The 23,798-nt window shown below is 32.4% G+C and overlaps 1 protein-coding gene across 5 annotated transcripts; it reads right to left on the reverse strand.

The window, feature by feature from the left end:
* Positions 1–1,127: 1,127 nt before the first annotated feature.
* On the reverse strand, positions 1,128–23,699 carry LOC658049 (eukaryotic translation initiation factor 4E transporter). 5 transcript variants are annotated; one of them, XM_015980841.2, is made up of 13 exons: positions 23,211–23,699; positions 20,989–21,148; positions 20,841–20,937; positions 20,392–20,788; positions 11,288–11,703; positions 10,923–11,235; positions 8,576–8,697; positions 8,183–8,516; positions 7,890–8,105; positions 5,386–5,439; positions 5,009–5,272; positions 4,478–4,948; positions 1,128–2,186 (listed from the first exon to the last, which is right to left on the reverse strand). In XM_015980841.2, the coding sequence occupies exons 1-13, from the start codon at positions 23,263–23,265 to the stop codon at positions 1,993–1,995; spliced, it is 3,093 nt and encodes a 1,030-aa protein (XP_015836327.1). In that variant the 5' UTR covers positions 23,266–23,699; the 3' UTR covers positions 1,128–1,992. The 5 variants fall into 5 exon arrangements, with proteins under 5 accessions (XP_015836327.1, XP_015836326.1, XP_015836325.1 ...); XM_015980840.2 differs by lacking the exon at positions 23,211–23,699 and adding an exon at positions 21,205–21,363 and having other exon boundaries at positions 8,576–8,694; XM_015980839.2 differs by lacking the exon at positions 23,211–23,699 and adding an exon at positions 21,205–21,363.
* Between the last annotated feature and the right edge of the window lie 99 nt (positions 23,700–23,798).

Genomic DNA, 23,798 nt, shown 5'->3' on the forward strand with positions numbered 1-23,798 from the left:
TGTATTGCCAGCGATGCCCATTTGGGCGCTTTTTTGAATTTTAAATTTTCTGTATCACGCTCTTATCTCTAAACTTACCATTATCAGTCAGTTTCCAAATTTCGGGCCAAAACTTTGAAGGAACACAAGGATTAGGTCACAACAGGTGTTTCAAACATGACACGAATAGTTTTTGTTGATTTGAAAACAAAATATGATTTTTTTGTTGGTAACAGTTCACGCCGCCTTCTTTCTAATATCTGAATCCTAGATTACACACGTTTGCGATAGCAACGTGTTTTAAATAAAATTTGTTCCAACAAAAATAAAGTTCTCGCATACGCTCGTTGCATAACTGCAATTTTTTAGATGTTACAGGAGGGACGAGGATTTGGTTGCGGCAGGTGTTAAAAGTGCGACTTATTTGAATGTTTTATTGATTTGAAAACAAAATATAATTTTTTTGTTGGTAACAGTTCACGCCGCCTTCTTTCTAATATCTGAATCCTAGATTACAAACACGTTTGCGATAGCAACGTGTTTTAAATAAAATTTGTTCCAACAAAAATAAAGTTCTCGCATACGCTCGTTGCATAACTGCAATTTTCTAGATGTCACAGAAGGGACGAGGATTTGGTTGCGGCAGGTGTTTAAAAGTGCGACTTATTTGAATGTTTTATTGATTTGAAAACAAAATATGATTTTTTTGTTGGCAACAGTTCACGCCGCCTTCTTTCTAATAACTGAATCCTAGATTACAAATACGTTTGCGATAGCAACGTGTTTTAAATAAAATTTGTTCCAACAAAAATAAAGTTCTCGCATACGCTCGTTGCATAACTGCAATTTTCTAGATGTTACAGGAGGGACGAGGATTTGGTTGCGGCAGGTGTTAAAAGTGCGACTTATTTGAATGTTTTATTGATTTGAAAACAAAATATAATTTTTTTGTTGGTAATAGTTCACGCCGCCTTCTTTCTAATATCTGAATCCTAGATTACAAACACGTTTGCGATAGCAACGTGTTTTAAATAAAATTTGTTCCAACAAAAATAAAGTTCTCGCATACGCTCGTTGCATAACTGCAATTTTCTAGATGTTACAGGAGGGACGGGGATTTGGTTGCGGCAGGTGTTTAAAAGTGCGACTTGTTTGAATGTTTTATTGATTTGAAAACAAAATATGCATGTCAGTAATTTACATTTAAAAAATAAAACTCATGCAAGCTTCAGAATTAAGAGTAACGTGAACGGACGAAAATGAGTCTGATTATTTAAATTTAGTCAAGAACACATAAATAACACGACGCGAACGGAATGTTTGTTTTACGATGAAATTTCGACACTCGAATGAGAAGGAGAGAGAGAGAAATGCAATTTTCCGACCTTGTCACGAAAACACAAATGAAAAACATCATCATCATCAGTTCCTTATATATACTTAATTAACAATAGTACAGCATGTTCTTACATTGTACGTTTATAATGTGTATATATTATATATTTTTGTTTTTGTTTATTTTTGAAACAGTGAACGGTGTCTAAAGCCCCGATTAAACACCAAAATGAAACGAAAAATCCTAGAGAAAACATCAAACCGCAACTGAAACCTCCGCTATCAGAATCCAAAACGAAAGCAAAATTTTTCCCGAAATATCCCACAGAAACTCGACACAGAACTAAACCATCGTTCTGACACACACACACATCTAGTGGAGCTTTATCGACCGTTTTTTCTGCGACAAACCCGATCCGACGTTAACTTACTAGGACTATCACAATTGGATCATTTTCCATGACTATATACAAAAATTACATTTTCAATGAATCGAATCTGTCGCACGTTCTTCTTCACCGGTCGGTCGTTGAGTATATTTTAAACGAAAGAAATCCTTTTTTTGACACGTCATCTACGACAATAATGCCACTAAATTGTTAAATATAAGAGTCCTTTTCGTTGACATTGATTTGCAAAAATTAGAAGAGTCGAGGCCAGGTACTGAGTATCTTTAAATTAATTGTGGACCGGTGGGGCTGTAAGTCTTTCGATCTCCTCCAAACTGAGTAAATTCTGAGACAAGCCGGCTGTGCTCGGTAATTCACCCACGCGGGCCCTCTCCAACAAATCGGGCGAAAACCAGCGAGTCAACTGGTTGCTGGTTGGTGACAGGTCCCCGTCGGTGCCCCCACGACCCACCTGACCCCTAGCTGCAACCAAAAATTATTTCAATTTTAACAAATTTGGGCAAAAATGAGACAAAAACCCGGAAATTGTGTTGAAACTCGAGTTGTTTTTTAAATATTAAGTGTTTAATTAAACCTTTTTTTGGGAGAATTCGTCTAACTGTCCAAAACGACAATATTTGCCTTTTTTCGGTCTGAAACTAAAACTAATATTTCCTTGAAACTGAACTGAAAAACTATTCATTTTTTATGAAAAAATTGCGTGTCTAAAATTTGAATGTTTTTACCATTTTTGGATATTTATGCATGTTTTTGAGCTAAAAATTCTGAAACAAATCTAAGCAGCGTTTAAGCAGTTTTTGAGGTCAAAATCTTTGTCAAAAATGGCATTATTTCGGCTTTTTTTATCGAGTTTTTCGAGCAGAAAATAAAAATGGCACAAGAAGCTACAAATTTACAATTTTTTTTAATCTTAAAACTGTGGTTTTTTCCCGAAAGATCTTTGAAGAAGGCCAAAAATCATCAAATTGAGTCCAAATAACAAAATTTCTGCTATTTTCGGGTGTCTGCTATGTTTTTCAGTCTGAAGTTGAATTATAATACTATCTTTTTTAAGCGTTTAAGCATGTTTTTGAGGTAAGTCACTCAAAATTACCCCTTGATTTCGACCAGAAAAATAATTAATTCATGAAAGTTCGTCAAAAATACGCCAATTTTGACTACAACTTATTTCGGAAATGGTTTTATTTTAGCTTTTTTTAAGAATTTTTATGGCGTTTTTCCTTCAGAAACGCCATTATATCGCAAATTTAGTCAAAATTAATTCAAAAAAATCACCAAATTTGAGCGAAAATGACACAATTTTTCCTTTTTTGGATGTTTAAGTATGTCAATTAAATGAAAAATTTAATTTTTTGCAAAATTTCGCAAAAATTGACAAAAAGTAGATCCTTTTTCTAGCATTTTGTCAGAAATTCACCAGAAAAAGAATTAATTCATGAAAGTTCGTCAAAAATAAGCCAATTTTGACTATAAATTATTTCGGACATGGTTTTATTTTATTTATTTTAAGAATTTTTATGGCGTTTTTCCCTCAGAAACGCTATTATATCACAAACTTAGTCAAAATTGATTCAAAAAATCACCAAGTTAGATCGAAAATGATACCATTTTTCCTTTTTTTGGATGTTTAAGTATATTTATTAAATGAAAAATTTAGTTTTTTACAAAATTTCGCTAAAATGGACTAAAAAGTAGATCCTTTTTCTAGCATTTTGTCAGAAATTCACCAGAAAAAGAATTAATTCATGAAAGTTCGTCAAAAATAAGCCAACTTTGACTATAAATTATTTCGGACAAGGTTTTATTTTAGCTTTTTTAAGAGTTTTTATGACGTTTTTCCTTCAGAATCGCCATTATATCGCAAATTTAGTCAAAATTAATTAAAAAAATCACCAAATTTGAGCAAAAATGACACAATTTTTCCTTTTTTGGATGTTAAAGTATGTCAATTAAATGAAAAATTTAATTTTTTGCAAAATTTCGCTAAAATTGACCAAAGTTGGTTCCTTTTTCTAGCATTTTGACAAGTTTTCAGTCAGAAATTCAATAATCATTTAACGGTATTTCGGTAAAAATTAGCTGAAAATGACCATGATGTTAAAGCGACCTTTTTTTTGCATGTTTTTCAGCCAAGTCACTCAAAATTGCCTATTGATTTCGACCAGAAAAATAATAATTCATGAAAGTTCGTCAAAAATAAGCAAATTTTGACTATAAATTACCTCGAAAATGGTATTGTTTTAGCTATTTTTGAGAGTTTTTCCTTCAGAAACTCAATTATATCGCAAATTTAATCAAAAATAACTCAGTTTTATCGTCAGTAACATAATAAATCCGCCAAAAATAGAAAAAAAAAATACTAAACAGTATTATTTTAACTGTTTTACCGTGTTTTTCGTTCGGAAATGCGAATATTTTGCAAAATTTTATATAAAAAATAAATCCCAAAAAACATGAATATGTTATATTTTTTGTTTTTAAATAAGAAACACAAAATTTACCAAAAACAAAATTATTTGTACTATTGTTACCATTATTTTGAGTGTTTTAGGCACATTTTTGGGCTAAATATATTTCCCTTTTGCGTAAAAATGGCAAAATTGGGCCAAAAAAATCAACAAATTAGTTGAAAATTTTTAAAACACTTTTTTTACCAGAAACGTATTTATTTCGCGAAATAAATCAAATTTGAGCGTAAATTTGTTTAAAATTTTCGTAAAACAATCGGAAAATCGTTAAATTAGCCGACTTACTTTGCTGCGGATTAAGGTACTGTTGCCACGCCCTCCCGTGTCCTTGCTGTTGTTGTTGTACCACATTTGTCGGTCTGGCGTGTTGTTGATGTTGAGCTCTGAGTTGTTGTTGAGTCAACTGAGAGAACTGTTGATTATTAGTGTTGGGATATTGGGAATGATGACCTTGCATCGAACCATGGCCGTGATAATTCGTAGCTTTGCGCTGTTGTTGCTGTTGTTGTTGCAATTGATTTAGAAATTTCTGTTGTTGTTGTTGAGTAAAAAACTGTTCCTGTTGTTGTGGCTGTTGTTGTTGAAATGTATTTGCTTTAACAATCGGACGACCAGCTTGCTTGATATTCAACGGATACTGTGGCCATTGTTGTTGCTGTTGTTGTTGTTGGGGCTGTTGTTGCGGACGCATTCCAGTCACGGCACGACCTTGACTCAATTTTGCACCTTCGACAAGTTTTGTGACGTCTTTCCCGCCTATTATTTTTTAACAATGACAAGAAAAAAAAATCTAGTGAGTGTGTTAACGTTACCAACCTTCGTCTTTTTCCGCTGTCATTTTTCGTAATACTGAAGTTGGCGTGAAGGCTAACGGAGTTGGAGACGAAACACTTTTCGCTTGATTTGTTGTATTGTTATTGTTGTTGTTGTTGTTGGGACTTTGACCACGCTGTTGCATTTCTTGTTTTTTGCGATAGTTTTCTTGTTGTTCTTCGAGTTTTTTCTTAATGAGCGCCCTCTGGAGAATGTTTTGGGTATGGACTTGTAATTCACGGGGCGATGGAATGCGTTGATGGAGCGCTAAAAAATGTGGAGAATTTTTTTATCGGATCATGTACACGGTGTGTTCGATGAAAATTTTTTAGTGTGCCAGTGGATTGATGGATGAAAGAATTTTTCAAATGATGACTCACCGGGTACAGTGAGGGTGTTTGGACTTGTGGCCATTATTGGAGACACACAGTATGCTGCATGTAACAATATACAGGGTATAGTTGGCAAAAGTGGCGTGTTTGACATATACAGGGCGAGGTTTCAATTATTTACAATACAACACACCGCACCCTGTATAAGGGAAAATTGCAACGAAAATACTACGGATATCTAAAGGCTAGGATACGAAACGATGCACAAATAAAACGGTCCCGTTAATGGCTTTTCAGAAAAAATGGTTGCATCTCTAGCAAACAAAAAAAATACAAGTAGAATATTAAATTCTCAATAGTAAGACAAATATATTGCAAAAATTTTATCACAAAATATACTTAAAAAAATTTCAGGCTTTTTTCGCTAAAAATTGAATTGAAAACAATGGTTTTTTTAAACAAAAAAACTCAAATGGAGAATAGAATCATTTCAATCACACAAACAATTCATAAAAGATCGTCAAAATATTTCAAAAATTGTTTTGTTTTAGTTATCTTTAAGAGTTTTATCGCGTTTTTCCTCCTGAAACGCAAATTTAGTCAAAAATAATTCGAAAAGTCATCAAAATACAGAGAAAATGATTTCATTTTTGTTTTTTTTTATGTTTAAGCACGTTTGTTGTGTAATGTTTTGCCATAATTGACCCAAAATTGGTTCCTTTTTAAGAGATTTTGGCACGTTTTTTCAATCATTCTACGGTATTTCAGTAAAAATTTGTTAAAAAATGACGATGTTAATACGTTTTTTTTTTAAGCATTTAAGCATGTTTTTCGACTAAGTCACTCAAAATTGCCTCCTGATTTTGACCAGAAAAATAATTAAGACATGAAAGTTCGTCAAAAATAAGCCAATTTTGACTATAAATTATTTTTTTATTTTAGCTTTTTTAAAGAATTTTTATGGCGTTTTTCCTTCAGAAATGCCATTATATCGCAAATTTAGACAAAATTAATTCAAAAAATCACCAAATTTGAGCGAAAATGATACAATTTTTCCTTTTTTGGATGTTCAAGTATGTTTATTAAATGAAAAATTTAATTTATTGCAAAATTTCGCTGAAATTGACCAAAAGTTGGTTCATTTTTCTAGCATTTTGACAAGTTTGCAGTCAGAAATTCAATACTCATTTAACGGTATTTCGGTAAAAATTAGCTGAAAAATGTCCATGATGTTAAAGCGACCTTTTTTTGCATGTTTTTCAGCCAAGTCACTCAAAATTGCCTATTGATTTCGACCAGAAAAATAATTAATTCATGAAAGTTCGTCAAAAATAAGCCAATTTTGACTATAAATTATCTCGAAAATGGTATTGTTTTAGCTATTTTTGAGAGTTTTTCCATCAGAAACTCAATTATATCGCAAATTTAGCCAAAAATAACTGTTATATAATCAAAAACATAATAAATCCGCCAAAAATAGAAAAAAAATACTAAATTATGTCGAAAATAGTATTATTTTAACTGTTTTACCGTGTTTTTCGTTCGGAAATGCGAATATTTTGCAAAATTTTATAAAAAAATAAATACCAAAAAAACATGAATATGTTATATTTTTTGTTTTTAAAAAGGAAACACAAAATTTACCAAAAACAAAATTATTTTCTAAATATAGTTTCCTTTTACGTAAAATTTCGCGAAATTGGACCAAAAAATCAACAAATTAGTTAAAAATTAATAAAAAAAAACAAAGGAAGTGATGTTATTTTAGCCGTTTCCAAGCGTTTAAGCATGTTTTTGAACTAAATTAAGATTTTCGTGAAATTTCGTAAAAAATAAAACGACAAAAATAGAACATTTTTCAAACGTTTTAGCACGTTTTTCGATAAGTGAGATAAAAATTCGCCAAAAGTAAGCCAAAAAATCATGAAATTACGTCGAAAATTGTATTATTTCATCTGTTTTACCGCGTACTTAGTCCAGAAATGTGATTATTTTACAAAATTTTATGATAAAATAAACTGAAAAAACATCAAACAACACTGTTTTATTTTTTTTTACCAGAAATGCAATTACTTGGAAAAAAATTTTAAAAATGGTGTAATTTTTATTATTCAGTGTTTAGGCATTTTTTTGAGCGAAATATACTTTTTTTTCGTATAATTACAGACAATTCGATGAAAATATGATGCCGCGTTTTTTGTAGAAAATTGAATTCCATACAAATTTCTTTCTGATGTTTTTCTTGTATCTTTAAGCGTATTAGCAGAGTTTTGTAAAATACAGGACGAAGCGCAAATTTTATTAAGAACGCAAAGCTCTGCACTGAATTGGTTAAACGATTTGGTGCCAAAAACGCTCAAAGCGCCCTCACTTTTACTCTACCGAACTATATCTTTAGGGTACGTTTTTGAAGCACGTTTCGTCTCCTAATTCATAGTCTTCCGTAGACAAAAACCTAAAAGCGTCTACACACAAAAATAGAAAGCGAAAGCATAAAAACAGATGAACTCTACGAGAAAAACAGTCGAGCATCAGCGTCCGTGCGGACTCACCATTGGGTGGCAAAGGCGAAACGCGCAATTGCTGTTGTTGTTGCTGTTGAAACATTGGATGGGGGGCGACAGGACTCAGTACTCTAGGACTGGGTCCTACGCCCCCTCCCTGTAATTTCAATATGGTGACGAGCATCTCACGATGGCGTGGCTGTAGCGCAGGATTTGCCAATTGTTGGTATAAATGCTGCGGTGTTATATCTCCAATTTTCAGACCTTTACAATTTTCAAAAATTCAAAACTTTTGCATCATACATACACCCGAAAAAATAATCACTTGGAGTTTCACTCACCTTGAAGTATGGCTTGTGCTTCGGGCCGACTCAACAATTCGCGACTTTGTTGTATGCCCATTTCTGACAGGGGCGAAGCCCTCACCGGCATATTGGCACTCATCAACTTCGACAACATTTCTTTCTGTTGTTGACTTTGGACTTGTTGTTGTAAACGACCGGCGATGTCGTGCGGTGAAGCACCAGGACTTGATGGACCTAAAAGTTGAGCCATGCGAGCGTGAGCTTCATCTTGTTGCTGCGAATGCGAGAGCATCTCCATTAGGCTCATTGGCTGAGTTTTGGGGACTGGACCGTTTGCCGTAGCTGTGTGGTTCCCAGAAATGTGTGCCAACTGTTTTTCGAAAATAGGAATGATAATAAAAAAATTGTTACAAATATAAGTTAACTAACCAATCGGTTAAACGCAGTCATGTCTTCTTCAGATTTTTGGGGATGTTTGTGCATTTGCGGCTCAGTATTTTGCCTCATCTTCGCCTCCAGCTCGTCCAAATTCATAATACGACCCGGTACTTCTATAAAAAATTTAAGTTGGCAACATTGAATAATAGGGAAAAACCTAAATGGTGTTGTTTTTATATTTTTGGAATTTTTTGGCAAAAAATAACCGAAGTTAGAATCGCTTATTTTTGAGGAAAATTTCCTTAAAGCGGAAAAATCACAAAATTTCGTCCAATTCGTTTTATTTTTTATTTCAGAGCTTTAAGTACTTCTCTTTTAACAGTTTTTTTTTTGACAATTTTCGTTAAATAGTAAAGATATTTTTCCACATTTAAGTGTTTGAACATAACTATGACCTTAATAAAAACTCCGTTTTTTTAATTTTCTCTAAAACTGGTTAATAAATTACAAAACTAGGTTATTTCGATTAAATTCGTTTTTAAACCAGAGATATTGACAAAATCCGCTTAAAAATAAATGGAATTTGAAGCTACTTTGTTTGCTTCATTCGATTTAGCTCGTTTTTGAACTAAATTCTAAGCTTTATTTTAAAAGATTTGGGTTCTGGAAGCACATTTTTAACCTTAAAACTACGTTTTCTGAAAAATATTTGCTAAAACTCGCTAAAAAATCCCAAAATTTCATCGAAATTGATGTCATTTAGCTTATTTCACTTAATTAACTTCGTTTTCAAACCAAAAACTTGTCAAAATCCGCTTAAAAATAAATGGAATTTGAAGCTATTTTGTTTGCTTCACTCGATTTAGCTCGTTTCTGAACTAAATTCTAAGCTTTATTTTAAAAGATTTGCGTTCTGGAAGCACATTTTTAACCTTAAAACTACGTTTTCTGAAAAATATTTGCTAAAACTCGCTAAAAAATCCCAAAATTTCATCGAAATTGATGTCATTTAGCTTATTTCACTTAATTAACTTCGTTTTCAAACCAAAAACTTGTCAAAATCCGTTTAAAAATAAATGGAATTTGAAGCTATTTTGTTTGCTTCACTCGATTTAGCTCGTTTCTGAACTAAATTCTAAGCTTTATTTTAAAAGATTTGGGTTCCGGAAGCACATTTTTAACCTTAAAACTAGGTTTTTTGAAAAATATTTGCTAAAACTCGCTGAAAAATCCCAAAATTTCATCGAAATTGATGTCATTTAGCTTATTTCGCTTAATTAACTTCGTTTTGAAACCAAAAACTTGTCAAAATCCGTTTAAAAATAAATGGAATTTGAAGCTATTTTGTTTGCTTCACTCGACTTAGCTCGTATTTGAACTAAATTCTGAGTTTTATTTTAGAAGTTGTCACTAAACCGACCAAAAATGACGTTATTTTTGCGTTCTGGAAGTGTTTAACCATATTTTTAACCCTATAACTACGTTTTTTGAATTTTTTTTCCCTAAAACTCGCTGAAAAATGACAAAATTACATCAAAAATTATATTATTTTAGGCTACTTCGTTCGATTTAATTCGTTTTTAAACGAAATTTTGTCAAAATACACCTAAAAATAAATTAAAATGGATGGTACTTTGTTTTCTTTACTCAATTTAGCGTGTTTTTGAGCAATAATTCGTAACTTTTGTTAACTAAATTCTCCGTTTTGTGAGATCTTGTTAAAACAGAACAAGAAATTATTATGAGAAACGCTATTAAATGAGATGTAAATAAAGTCAAAAGTGGCGATATTTTTAACATCAAATGTTTCAACACAATTTTGGAGTAAAAAAATAGCTTTTTTCTAAAAATTTCGTTAAAATTAGAACCATTTGGTTTGAACCATTGTCAAGCCAAAATCAACAACAGATAAAAAATTATAAGAATTGTTTTATGAACTAAATTCTCAGTTTTATTCTAAAAAAGACCCTAAAACGGTCTGAAAAATCTCAGTTACATCGAAATTGATATAATAATAGCTTACTTTACTCGATTTATTTCTTTTTTGAACAAAAATTACAAAAGATAAACCAAAAAAACTTGGTTGAACATCGAGTTTTTTTTAAATTTAAATCTCATTTTTTTCGTGAGATTTCGCTAAAATAACCCAAAAATTACAGCCAAAAACGAAATTTTTTCGTTGTTAAGCAAAAAATAAGTTAAACAACCATATAACTAAGCCGACATGACAGTGGTAAATATTTTATTGCATAAACACATTCAAATTTAAACTTAAAAATCAGTAAATTCGCTTCGAAATGACAATATTTTGCGTTTACTTTGGGCGTTTTAAGAACAATTTTTCAACCATTCATCGGTTTTTTTGTCAAACGCAAGAGAAAACCACAAAATTTCTTACGTTGTTTCATTCCTCCAGTCTCGCTCTGTTTGCCCCTTTGTAGCATCTCCATAATATTAATGGACTTGGCAGTGCCTCCTCCTGCACCTCCTAGACTTCCCCCCGTATTAGCAGCCGGCGAAATCGGCGCGAAATACGAATTAGAATCACCCGGAATCGAAACACTTGGCTCATTCAAATCTTTCAACAAATTCTTAAAAATCGGCTCATCCTGCATGGAAGAACGCCGACTTTCAGACGCATTGCTTTCCACTGAAAACCATTTACTGAAACGCGATTTCCCGGTCGCGTCGCCGTCACCACCCACACCATTCTGCCAAAAAAAACACAATAAAAAAATAATTAAAAAAAAAACAACAACTCACAGTTAACAACCCTGGCAGTCCGGGAATACTATCCGACTTCAAGATATCTTCAAAAATCGACGATTGGTCGTTCAGATTCTTCTCTTGATTGTGTTTTCCGTCACCATCTCCACTTTCAGACGCGTTTGTGTTTGACTCATTTGTTTGTTCCCCGCCGATTGTTTCACCTGAACCGCTCTGCGGCGTAGGCGTTGACCGGCCACCGGGACCACCTTCGCTCATTTCTTCCTTTTCTTCGGTCACACTCGACACTTCAGTCTTCTTTTTGAACCAATCGCGTGCGCGTTTCGCTTGCGACGGTGACATTTTCTTCTTTCCGAGACGATCCGAATCGTCGAAACCGCGCAATTCGATTGTATCGTTTTGGGAAGACGGACCGGATGAGAACCATTCGGGCTCCTCGTCACGGGATTCGCCTAAAAAATAATTTTTAATTTTTAAAAAACGCCAGGCGCTGTAGTTTTATTTATTTAATAAAGTACAAGGTGATGCCTCCAAAATTTTTCTGAAACCTCTTTTAACGGACATCTCTTCACAACGGACATTTTTGTAGGAACGTAACAAAACCTATATTAAAATTTCCAACCTCCCATTAGTGGACACCTCTCTACACCGGACAATTCCGGTGTCCGTTGTTGAGAGGTTTTACTGTAGTATATGCTCTGTAGAAATGATTTAGAATGTGATATCAGATCACATTTGCGTGTGTTAATTTTTCACACACACACAATTATGGCGTTCTGAAAAGAACTGATTTGAGAGAAAAATTCGTTGAAACAGGGCGAAAAAGAGATTAAATTTACAATTACACTAATTTTCACACCAAAATTTCACATCACCGGCTCGTTTGCACAAAGGAAAGAAGGAAAATAGTGAAAATAATGAATAAAAATTTTGCAAAATGCTTTTATAGAAAAGTTGTTGTACTTTTGTTTTATTACGTGGTAAATTTAACACACGTTAACACGCCCTTTATAAACGATTAAACACCCTTTTTTAACACGAGAAGTTAATTTTTACCCTATTATTTCAATAAATCACACTAAAGTTTATGTCGTTGACTCAAAGGTAGATTTGCCTGCCCTTAAACATATTCAACAATGAATAATAACGCCCTAAAAGAGCAGAAAAGCACACAAAATCTATTAAAGTTAAAATCTAACACTTCAGAAGAGCGCATAACCCTATTTTCTGAACCTTTGTCTCTATTTGGCAATAGCACATAAATTTTTGACACAAGGTAGTTATTTCTGCCCTAAATATCCTATCATAACGCTCTGAAAGGGCAGAAATGGATAAAAGTGGAAATTTTGTCATTTCCAGGTAACAACATAACCCTACTTTTCGAACCTACCGAATTTTCAACAAAACAAACCAAACAAACAATTTGTGGATATACGCATTGCGATACCACTAATTTTCGCACCAAAATTCACATTGCCAGGTTCTGTTAAAATAACAACATGCATTTTTATTTTTCCATTAACAGCATGCGAAACTTTTATAATTTTAGACGTTTACAGACAAATACATTTGTTATAATTAATTTTTCTAGGTCAATACTGTTCTATTTTGAATAATTCTGTGTATGAATGTTTCTAATTTCGACGAATTATGTGAATGTATGTTTCTGGTGATGAACTGTTTTAGACATATAATGACGTCACGTCCGTGACGTGTCCCGAGGTTAGGTGTGCGTCGCAGTAGGCGAGAGCGCTTCAGTCGGCATCGAGCAGTGGCACGGGTCACTTCGGGAGCGCGAGACGAGCGGTTTATTTAAATTATTGTGCCGTTTCGTTTAAATTATTCAGTTTGTTACTTGCCGTTGTCGCGAACGGACGTGTGCTCGAGCAAATCTAAATTTTTCGGTTTAAATTTTAAATTCGGTGATCGCGGTTAGTGTAGTGTGTGTTAGTGCCAATGGAATGGTCTTCAAGAAGGAAACAACAATCCGGATTAAAAAGGTCAGTGCATTTTTTTTTTTTCATTTGCGGTTAATTTATTTTCATTATCTTGCTACAAACGGTAGCAGTCGTGCGTTTTAATTTTTTAAATGCGGTGTTGAAAAGTCATAGTTTGAGTGACTCATTTCAAATACAGTAACTATAAATAAAATCAAACACTCAAACAATTTAATGCCACTTAATAATTTTCTCTTTAATTTCAATGAAGTGGCTTGCTCTAAATTTAATGCAAATAAAGCTTTTTTGGCGGTGTTTTTAATTTTATTTAATGCTACAAACGGTAGCCAACGTGGAAGCGATACGAAAGGTAGGACCATTTTATTTTTGTGTGTGTATTTTTTATTTCACAAACGAATAATTGGTTAAAATTTAATTGCAAATAAAATGTTGAGTACACCGGCACTAAATACGGTGTTGAAAAGTCAAAGTTTGAGTGACGCGTTTTAAATTCAGTAACTTAAATAAAATAAAACACTCAAACAATTTATTGCCACTTAATAATTTTCTCTTTAATTTCAATGAATCAAAGTGGCTTGCTCTAAATTTAATGCAAATAAAGCTTTTTTGGCGGTGTTTTTAATTTTATTTAATGCTACAAACGGTAGCCAACGTGGAAGCGATACGAAAGGTAGGACCATTTTATTTTTGTGTGTGTATTTTTTATTTCACAAACGAATAATTGGTTAAAATTTAATTGCAAATAAAATGTTGAGTACACCGGCGCTAAATACGGTGTTGAAAAGTCAAAGTTTGAGTGACGCGTTTTAAATTCAGTAACTTAAATAAAATAAAACACTCAAACAATTTATTGCCACTTAATAATTTTCTCTTTAATTTCAATGAATCAAAGTGGCTTGCTCTAAATTTAATGCAAATAAAGCTTTTTTGGCGGTGTTTTTAATTTTATTTAATGCTACAAACGGTAGCCAACGTGGAAGCGATACGAAAGGTAGGACCATTTTATTTTTGTGTGTATTTTGTATTTCACAAACGAATATTTCCATAAAATTTAATTGCAAATAAAATGTTGAGTACACCGGCGCTAAATACGGTGTTGAAAAGTCAAAGTTTGAGTGACGCGTTTTAAATTCAGTAACTAAATAAAATAAACACTCAAACAATTTATTGCCACTTAATAATTTTCTCTTTAATTTCAATGAATCAAAGTGGCTTGCTCTAAATTTAATGCAAATAAAGCTTTTTTTGGCGTTGTTTTTAATTTTATTTTAATGCTACAAACGGTAGCCAACGTGGAAGCGATACGAAAGGTAGGACCATTTTATTTGTGTGTGTATTTTTTATTTCACAAACGAATAATTCCATAAAATTTAATTGCAAATAAAACGTTGAGTACACCGGCGCTAAATACGGTGTTGAAAAGTCAAAGTTTGAGTGACGCGTTTTAAATTCAGTAACTAAATAAAATAAAACACTCAAACAATTTAATGCCACTTAATAATTTTCTCTTTAATTTCAATGAATGAAAGTGGCTTGCTCTAAATTTAATGCAAATAAAGCTTTTTTTGGCGTTGTTTTTAATTTTATTTTAATGCTACAAACGATAGCCAACGTGGAAGCGATACGAAAGGTAGGACCATTTTATTGTTGTGTTGTTGTCTTTTTATTTCACAAACGAATAATTCCATAAAATTTAATTGCAAATAAAACGTTGAGTACACCGGCGCTAAATACGGTGTTGAAAAGTCAAAGTTTGAGTGACGCGTTTTAAATTCAGTAACTTAAATAAAATAAAACACTCAAACAATTTAATGCCACATAATAATTTTCTCTTTAATTTCAATGAAGTGGCTTGCTCTAAATTTAATGCAAATAAAGCTTTTTTGGCGGTGTTTTTAATTTTATTTAATGCTACAAACGGTAGCCAACGTGGAAGCGATACGAAAGGTAGGACCATTTTATTTTTGTGTGTGTATTTTTTATTTCACAAACGAATAATTGGTTAAAATTTAATTGCAAATAAAATGTTGAGTACACCGGCACTAAATACGGTGTTGAAAAGTCAAAGTTTGAGTGACGCGTTTTAAATTCAGTAACTTAAATAAAATAAAACACTCAAACAATTTAATGCCACTTAATAATTTTCTCTTTAATTTCAATGAAGTGGCTTGCTCTAAATTTAATGCAAATAAAGCTTTTTTGGCGGTGTTTTTAATTTTATTTAATGCTACAAACGGTAGCCAACGTGGAAGCGATACGAAAGGTAGGACCATTTTATTTTTGTGTGTGTATTTTTTATTTCACAAACGAATAATTGGTTAAAATTTAATTGCAAATAAAATGTTGAGTACACCGGCACTAAATACGGTGTTGAAAAGTCAAAGTTTGAGTGACGCGTTTTAAATTCAGTAACTTAAATAAAATAAAACACTCAAACAATTTATTGCCACTTAATAATTTTCTCTTTAATTTCAATGAATCAAAGTGGCTTGCTCTAAATTTAATGCAAATAAAGCTTTTTTGGCGGTGTTTTTAATTTTATTTAATGCTACAAACGGTAGCCAACGTGGAAGCGATACGAAAGGTAGGACCATTTTATTTTTGTGTGTGTATTTTTTATTTCACAAACGAATAATTGGTTAAAATTTAATTGCAAATAAAATGTTGAGTACACCGGCACTAAATACGGTGTTGAAAAGTCAAAGTTTGAGTGACGCGTTTTAAATTCAGTAACTTAAATAAAATAAAACACTCAAACAATTTAATGCCACTTAATAATTTTCTCTTTAATTTCAATGAAGTGGCTTGCTCTAAATTTAATGCAAATAAAGCTTTTTTGGCGGTGTTTTTAATTTTATTTAATGCTACAAACGGTAGCCAACGTGGAAGCGATACGAAAGGTAGGACCATTTTATTTTTGTGTGTGTATTTTTTATTTCACAAACGAATAATTGGTTAAAATTTAATTGCAAATAAAATGTTGAGTACACCGGCACTAAATACGGTGTTGAAAAGTCAAAGTTTGAGTGACGCGTTTTAAATTCAGTAACTAAATAAAATAAACACTCAAACAATTTAATGCCACTTAATAATTTTCTCTTTAATTTCAATGAATCAAAGTGGCTTGCTCTAAATTTAATGCAAATAAAGCTTTTTTGGCGGTGTTTTTAATTTTATTTAATGCTACAAACGGTAGCCAACGTGGAAGCGATACGAAAGGTAGGACCATTTTATTTTTGTGTGTGTATTTTTTATTTCACAAACGAATAATTGGTTAAAATTTAATTGCAAATAAAATGTTGAGTACACCGGCGCTAAATACGGTGTTGAAAAGTCAAAGTTTGAGTGACGCGTTTTAAATTCAGTAACTAAATAAAATAAACACTCAAACAATTTAATGCCACTTAATAATTTTCTCTTTAATTTCAATGAATCAAAGTGGCTTGCTCTAAATTTAATGCAAATAAAGCTTTTTTGGCGGTGTTTTTAATTTTATTTAATGCTACAAACGGTAGCCAACGTGGAAGCGATACGAAAGGTAGGACCATTTTATTTTTGTGTGTGTATTTTTTATTTCACAAACGAATAATTCCATAAAATTTAATTGCAAATAAAACGTTGAGTACACCGGCGCTAAATACGGTGTTGAAAAGTCAAAGTTTGAGTGACGCGTTTTAAATTCAGTAACTAAATAAAATAAACACTCAAACAATTTATTGCCACTTAATAATTTTCTCTTTAATTTCAATGAATCAAAGTGGCTTGCTCTAAATTTAATGCAAGTAAAGCTTTTTTGGCGTTGTTTTTAATTTTATTTTAATGCTACAAACGGTAGCCAACGTGGAAGCGATACGAAAGGTAGGACCATTTTATTGTTGTGTTGTTGTCTTTTTATTTCACAAACGAATAATTCCATAAAATTTAATTGCAAATAAAACGTTGAGTACACCGGCGCTAAATACGGTGTTGAAAAGTCAAAGTTTGAGTGACGCGTTTTAAATTCAGTAACTTAAATAAAATAAAACACTCAAACAATTTAATGCCACATAATAATTTTCTCTTTAATTTCAATGAAGTGGCTTGCTCTAAATTTAATGCAAATAAAGCTTTTTTGGCGGTGTTTTTAATTTTATTTAATGCTACAAACGGTAGCCAACGTGGAAGCGATACGAAAGGTAGGACCATTTTATTTTTGTGTGTGTATTTTTTATTTCACAAACGAATAATTGGTTAAAATTTAATTGCAAATAAAATGTTGAGTACACCGGCACTAAATACGGTGTTGAAAAGTCAAAGTTTGAGTGACGCGTTTTAAATTCAGTAACTTAAATAAAATAAAACACTCAAACAATTTATTGCCACTTAATAATTTTCTCTTTAATTTCAATGAATCAAAGTGGCTTGCTCTAAATTTAATGCAAATAAAGCTTTTTTGGCGGTGTTTTTAATTTTATTTAATGCTACAAACGGTAGCCAACGTGGAAGCGATACGAAAGGTAGGACCATTTTATTTTTGTGTGTGTATTTTTTATTTCACAAACGAATAATTGGTTAAAATTTAATTGCAAATAAAATGTTGAGTACACCGGCGCTAAATACGGTGTTGAAAAGTCAAAGTTTGAGTGACGCGTTTTAAATTCAGTAACTAAATAAAATAAACACTCAAACAATTTAATGCCACTTAATAATTTTCTCTTTAATTTCAATGAATCGAAGTGGCTTGCTCTAAATTTAATGCAAATAAAGCTTTTTTGGCGGTGTTTTTAATTTTATTTAATGCTACAAACGGTAGCCAACGTGGAAGCGATACGAAAGGTAGGACCATTTTATTTTTGTGTGTATTTTGTATTTCACAAACGAATATTTCCATAAAATTTAATTGCAAATAAAATGTTGAGTACACCGGCGCTAAATACGGTGTTGAAAAGTCAAAGTTTGAGTGACGCGTTTTAAATTCAGTAACTTAAATAAAATAAAACACTCAAACAATTTATTGCCACTTAATAATTTTCTCTTTAATTTCAATGAATCAAAGTGGCTTGCTCTAAATTTAATGCAAATAAAGCTTTTTTGGCGGTGTTTTTAATTTTATTTAATGCTACAAACGGTAGCCAACGTGGAAGCGATACGAAAGGTAGGACCATTTTATTTTTGTGTGTGTATTTTTTATTTCACAAACGAATAATTGGTTAAAATTTAATTGCAAATAAAATGTTGAGTACACCGGCACTAAATACGGTGTTGAAAAGTCAAAGTTTGAGTGACGCGTTTTAAATTCAGTAACTTAAATAAAATAAAACACTCAAACAATTTAATGCCACGTAATAATTTTCTCTTTAATTTCAAGGAATGAAAGTGGCTTGCTCTAAATTTAATGCAAATAAAGCTTTTTTGGCGTTGTTTTTAATTTTTTTTTATGCTACAAACGGTAGCCAACGTGGAAGCGATACAAAAGGTAGGACTATTTTATTTTTGTGTGTATTTTTTATTTCACAAACGAATAATTGGTTAAAATTTAATTGCAAATAAAATGTTGAGTACACCGGCACTAAATACGGTGTTGAAAAGTCAAAGTTTGAGTGACGCGTTTTAAATTCAGTAACTTAAATAAAATAAAACACTCAAACAATTTAATGCCACGTAATAATTTTCTCTTTAATTTCAAGGAATGAAAGTGGCTTGCTCTAAATTTAATGCAAATAAAGCTTTTTTGGCGTTGTTTTTAATTTTTTTTTATGCTACAAACGGTAGCCAACGTGGAAGCGATACAAAAGGTAGGACTATTTTATTTTTGTGTGTATTTTTTATTTCACAAACGAATAATTGGTTAAAATTTAATTGCAAATAAAATGTTTTGTACACCGGCGCTAAATACGGTGTTGAAAAGTCAAAGTTTGAGTGACGCGTTTTAAATTCAGTAACTTAAATAAAATAAAACACTCAAACAATTTAATGCCACTTAATAATTTTCTCTTTAATTTCAATGAATGAAAGTGGCTTGCTCTAAATTTAATGCAAGTAAAGCTTTTTTGGCGTTGTTTTTAATTTTATTTTAATGCTACAAACGGTAGCCAACGTGGAAGCGATACGAAAGGTAGGTTGATTTTTTTCCATTTATATTGTGTTGTGTTGAATTTAATAATTTGAATGCCTTCTATTGCAACCTATTGCGTATTCTTTATTTTCTATAATATTGATAAAAGCCGCTTATTGTAACTTTCATGCAAATAAAGATTTTTATTGGTTTTGTTCTTAATTTCTTTTTAATGTCTTGCTACAAACAGTAGCCAACGCAGAAGCGATATAAAGGTAGGTTCTTTTCTTTTCTATTTATCTTGTGCGGTGTTGAATTTAATAGTTTGAGTGCCAAATTTTATAACGTATTGGGTATTCTTTATTTTGTATAATGTTGATAAAAGTCGCTTATTGAACTTTCATGTAAATAAAGACTGTTGTTTTTAATTACTTTCTAATGTCTTGCTATAAACAGTAGCCAAGGCAGAAGCCACATGAATGTAGGTCCATTTTATTTAAGGCCAAGTGAAAAAAAAGAATTTTTGTGTTGTATTTTTTCATTTCAAAACCCAATAATTCCTTTATTCCCTTCATTTTGTATTAATTATTGTTTACCACATCCTTATTTCCTTTTTTCCTGGCAAGAATGCTCTAAACCTCCACGTGGTTCTTGCTGGACAAATTAATTATTAATTTGACAAATTAGAGCGACCTTTAAATATATAAGAATTGCTGATTGTTCGTTACAGCCGTAAAACTATGTTGAAACACGTCTTGTATACAATAAAAAGTAATAAACAAATAAATAATTAAAACTCGCGCCAAATGAGTAATACATACATCCAGCAGATGGAGCTACTGTTTGCGATTTATATCACAGCATACTACGAAACCCATCTATACATAAGAATTATTATTATATATTAACTATACATCAAGTCAAAAACTATGACAGGTTAGTACATTTTACTCACTTTAAAACGGCAAATTAAAAAATGCAATAAAAATAGGTGGTTACTAGTTAAAATTTCAAAGTTAGCGCCAATTTCTCACAGTTCCGGAAGTTCAACCATTTTGAAAATAATTTAATTGAACTCAGAATGGTCGATTTGAATCGTATTTTATCGTTTTCGTTGATTTCTTTCGAAAAAAAAATTAAAAACTCACCGCTGATTCTTCTCCTCTCGTTAAACCTTCCACCATTCCTCTTCTCCTTGTCCCTTCCGACGTCAAAATCTCGCCCAAACGACCTTCTCTCCTGATTTTCGCTCCTCTGTTGCGGTCTAAAATTGTACTCAGTTTCGTTCTCCTGTTTCTCGCCGAAATCCCACGAATCTCTTAGAATTCTCCCACTTCCGATCCTTCGACTATTCGTCTGTATCTCCCTAACGCCACTCAAATGCGACTCGTTCTTCCCTAAAGGACTATGAGGCCGATTCGTGTTGTTCGTCCTCGTCTCGCGACCCGGAATTGAACAACCGGAATTGAAACTCCGGCGCTGCGGACTCAAGACGATCCCGTCGTTTTCCTTCCGGATGCGTTCGCGCGGATCACCAGGACGACGCTAAATTATCACCAAAATTGCAAACAAATCTACGATTTAAAAAAAAACTCACCCTGTGATCGTCTACAGTCCGTGGCCCGTTTTCGGTCGGAGTTTCGGACTTTTTCTTATCGAAATTCCAACGAGTTGGGTCCCAAATAGTCGGCGAACTAAATAAAATAATTGCATGATTTGTTGGTAAAAATGTGCCACAAACTTACACTTCATTGACGTCCAAAAAATCGGGCTTCCGTTGAGATAATGGAGCATCTCGCAACTTTAACAACTCCTCTTTTTCGTAACGAAATTTCGGATTGACGGCCAAAATCGCCGGATCCGAAAATTCGGTACTTCCGGTCAAACTGGCACCTTGTTCGTCCCCTGTAATCATAATTTTTATCAAAAAAAAAATTGGCAATTTTACACCGAATTATTACTCCAAGACACGTGTTTGGTTTGAGTTGATTTTTTACCAGGGGTTTCGTTCAATTTATTAGTTTTTAACGCACGTGATTTAGCCATAATTAAAAGCGTACAAAAGTCACTACAAAATTAAGCAATGGCGACCACTTCTGATAAATAGCGACTGGAAAAACTGGCGAGGTGTCGGTGGAAAAAAAACAGAGATAAAAGTGAGAGTCGAAGGATGGGGAACTAAAATTTGGCCAAATAATTTTTAGTAAAATTCTGGATGGTACGTTTATGTGATAACTAATAAGCGTTGTTCTAATTATTTATTCACTTGACAACATCGAAAAATATCGTAATAAATATTTCTCCAAAATAATTTCCAGTTATTAAGAACAAATATCCAATAAAAAAAACACCATTTTTTTGAGACGAATAAACAATGGAAAATTATTAAAAAAGAATCTAAAACTCAACTGCAGTGTTGTAAACTTAACATAAAATCGTAGAACACTGAGTTTTTGGGTTGGTATTTGTTAAGTAAAAAAATAATTATTAAAATCATGTTTAAGTAAATAATAACTGAAGGACATGCGACTTTAAAAGCAAGTTGGCAACATTGATAAATACTCGTAATTCGGAATAGTGTAGCATGAATTTTTTTAATTACACAATACATAATTAAATTAAAAGCACATTAAGGGCCGGTTTATAGAAAGCTTAATTAAAGTTAATTGCACTGTTAAAAGTTAACAACGCGAATGGACCAATCACATTTGTTCAATTTGGTCATGTGATCAGTTAATCACACAAATTAATGACGGTCCTTAGACTTTCACAACCAACTTGATGAGTAGTAAAGAGGTCTCTTTTTTGAGTTGGTGTTCTGTATTGTTATTGTAATTTTGCGACTTGGTTTAAGTTGGCAATATAACAAACAAGTCTGAGCAGAATTTTTTATTTAAATAATTTTGTAAATCAATTTCTTAACAGTGAAGTTTCTTGTTATAGTTTTTGCAACTTTTCTTTGAAAATAATTAAAAAAACAAAAAAATTGAAAATGTTTTAACTTCAATATCAACAATGAAGATGTGTTATTTTTTAAGTTGGCAATCCCCAGATTTAAGAATTCTTCGTTATTCAAGAAATTATTGTAGTAATAATAATGATTAAGGTTTATTTATTAAATGTTTGAAAATAAGTTGGCAACATAACAAGCAAGTCAGAGCAGATTTATTTTTTTTATTAAATACTTTAAAGTCACATTCTAAACAAATGAGTGTCATATTGTTGGTTTTTGCAATTTTTCTTTGAAAACGATTAAGATAACAAAAAACACTACTTAAAAGTGCATAAAAAAATGTAAATGTTATTTTTTAAGTTGGCATTCCCCAAATTGAAAAATATTTCATTATTCAAGTAATTATTGTAGTAATAATTAGGGTTTATTTATATAATTTATATGTGTATTTAAAAATAAATTGGCAACATTGACAGATACGCGTATAAAATGCAAAATTTCCTATCTTCTGTCTCTATTTGTGTCAGTTTTGCCAACCCAAATTTGAACCACAGGCAACTGCGATTAAAGCGATTCAATTCGGAACAGAAAAAATTTGCGAATTTGTAAGTAAGCTAGCAACACTGAAACACGTATATCCAGTGTTGCCAATCCAATTTTGGAAAAACAGGCCACTCCAATTGGATAATAATGCAGTAAAAAAAGTGTGGGTCAGGTCAGTCCCTTGATGGTTTTAACTGCATTTTCTGCGGTGATTTTAAATAGCTTCAATGTCGCCAGTTAATTAACACCTCGCCAATACCTCCAATCTATTATAACAAATCTATTTATAATAAGAACAGGTGTCGCAACATCTAAGTAACCTCACATTAAATACAATGTTGATTTTACGAAGGCGATGAAAAATTGGAATTTGAGGCCGTTTGATGATTAAATAACGGAGAAATCTGGCCTTAAATTCCGGTTCTAAATAGTTTTTGTGGGGATCCCCCTTATCACAAGGGGGCAACTCACCGTTGACAGGCGGCGCGTCTGCCGGGGCTGCCGAAGCCTCTTCGGTCACCGACATCCCAAAACGACCAACAATTTCTAATCTACAAACTGTCTTTTTGTCTTTGGTAAAATTCGTGTCCAATTCAGTCTTTGTGTTGGGTTATCTCTCGAATTCACTTACGCACTAAATCGGCCCTAATCATTAATTAATAAATAAATCGAGGAATCTAATTACGAAACGATGTTACAACTAAGTTTAATATCACAGTCCGTTTTTCTAATAATTCGTCAACAAAAAACTCAACATACGCACATACGTAAACAAACAGAAAATCACCGGATTTTTTTGCCGTCGAACATTTGGATCATAAACGCGAACTAATCTTCGATTTCTTCCTCACAACTAGCACGACACTAACCGTTTTTTCACTTTAATTTTATTGAGATTTTAGCAAAAATAGAAACGTACGCCATATGCCTTTCTTTCACCTTTCAAACCGCAGCGACCTCTAGCGTCCCCCCACCGCCGCAAGGCGCCAAATTCAAAATCCAAGCCCAAACCACCGATTAATTAAGTGATCAGATAATCCAATCAATAAACTTTGAGGT

The sequence above is a fragment of the Tribolium castaneum genome, chromosome 8 (assembly GCF_031307605.1).
Source record: "Tribolium castaneum strain GA2 chromosome 8, icTriCast1.1, whole genome shotgun sequence".
Classification (NCBI taxonomy): domain Eukaryota; kingdom Metazoa; phylum Arthropoda; class Insecta; order Coleoptera; family Tenebrionidae; genus Tribolium; species Tribolium castaneum.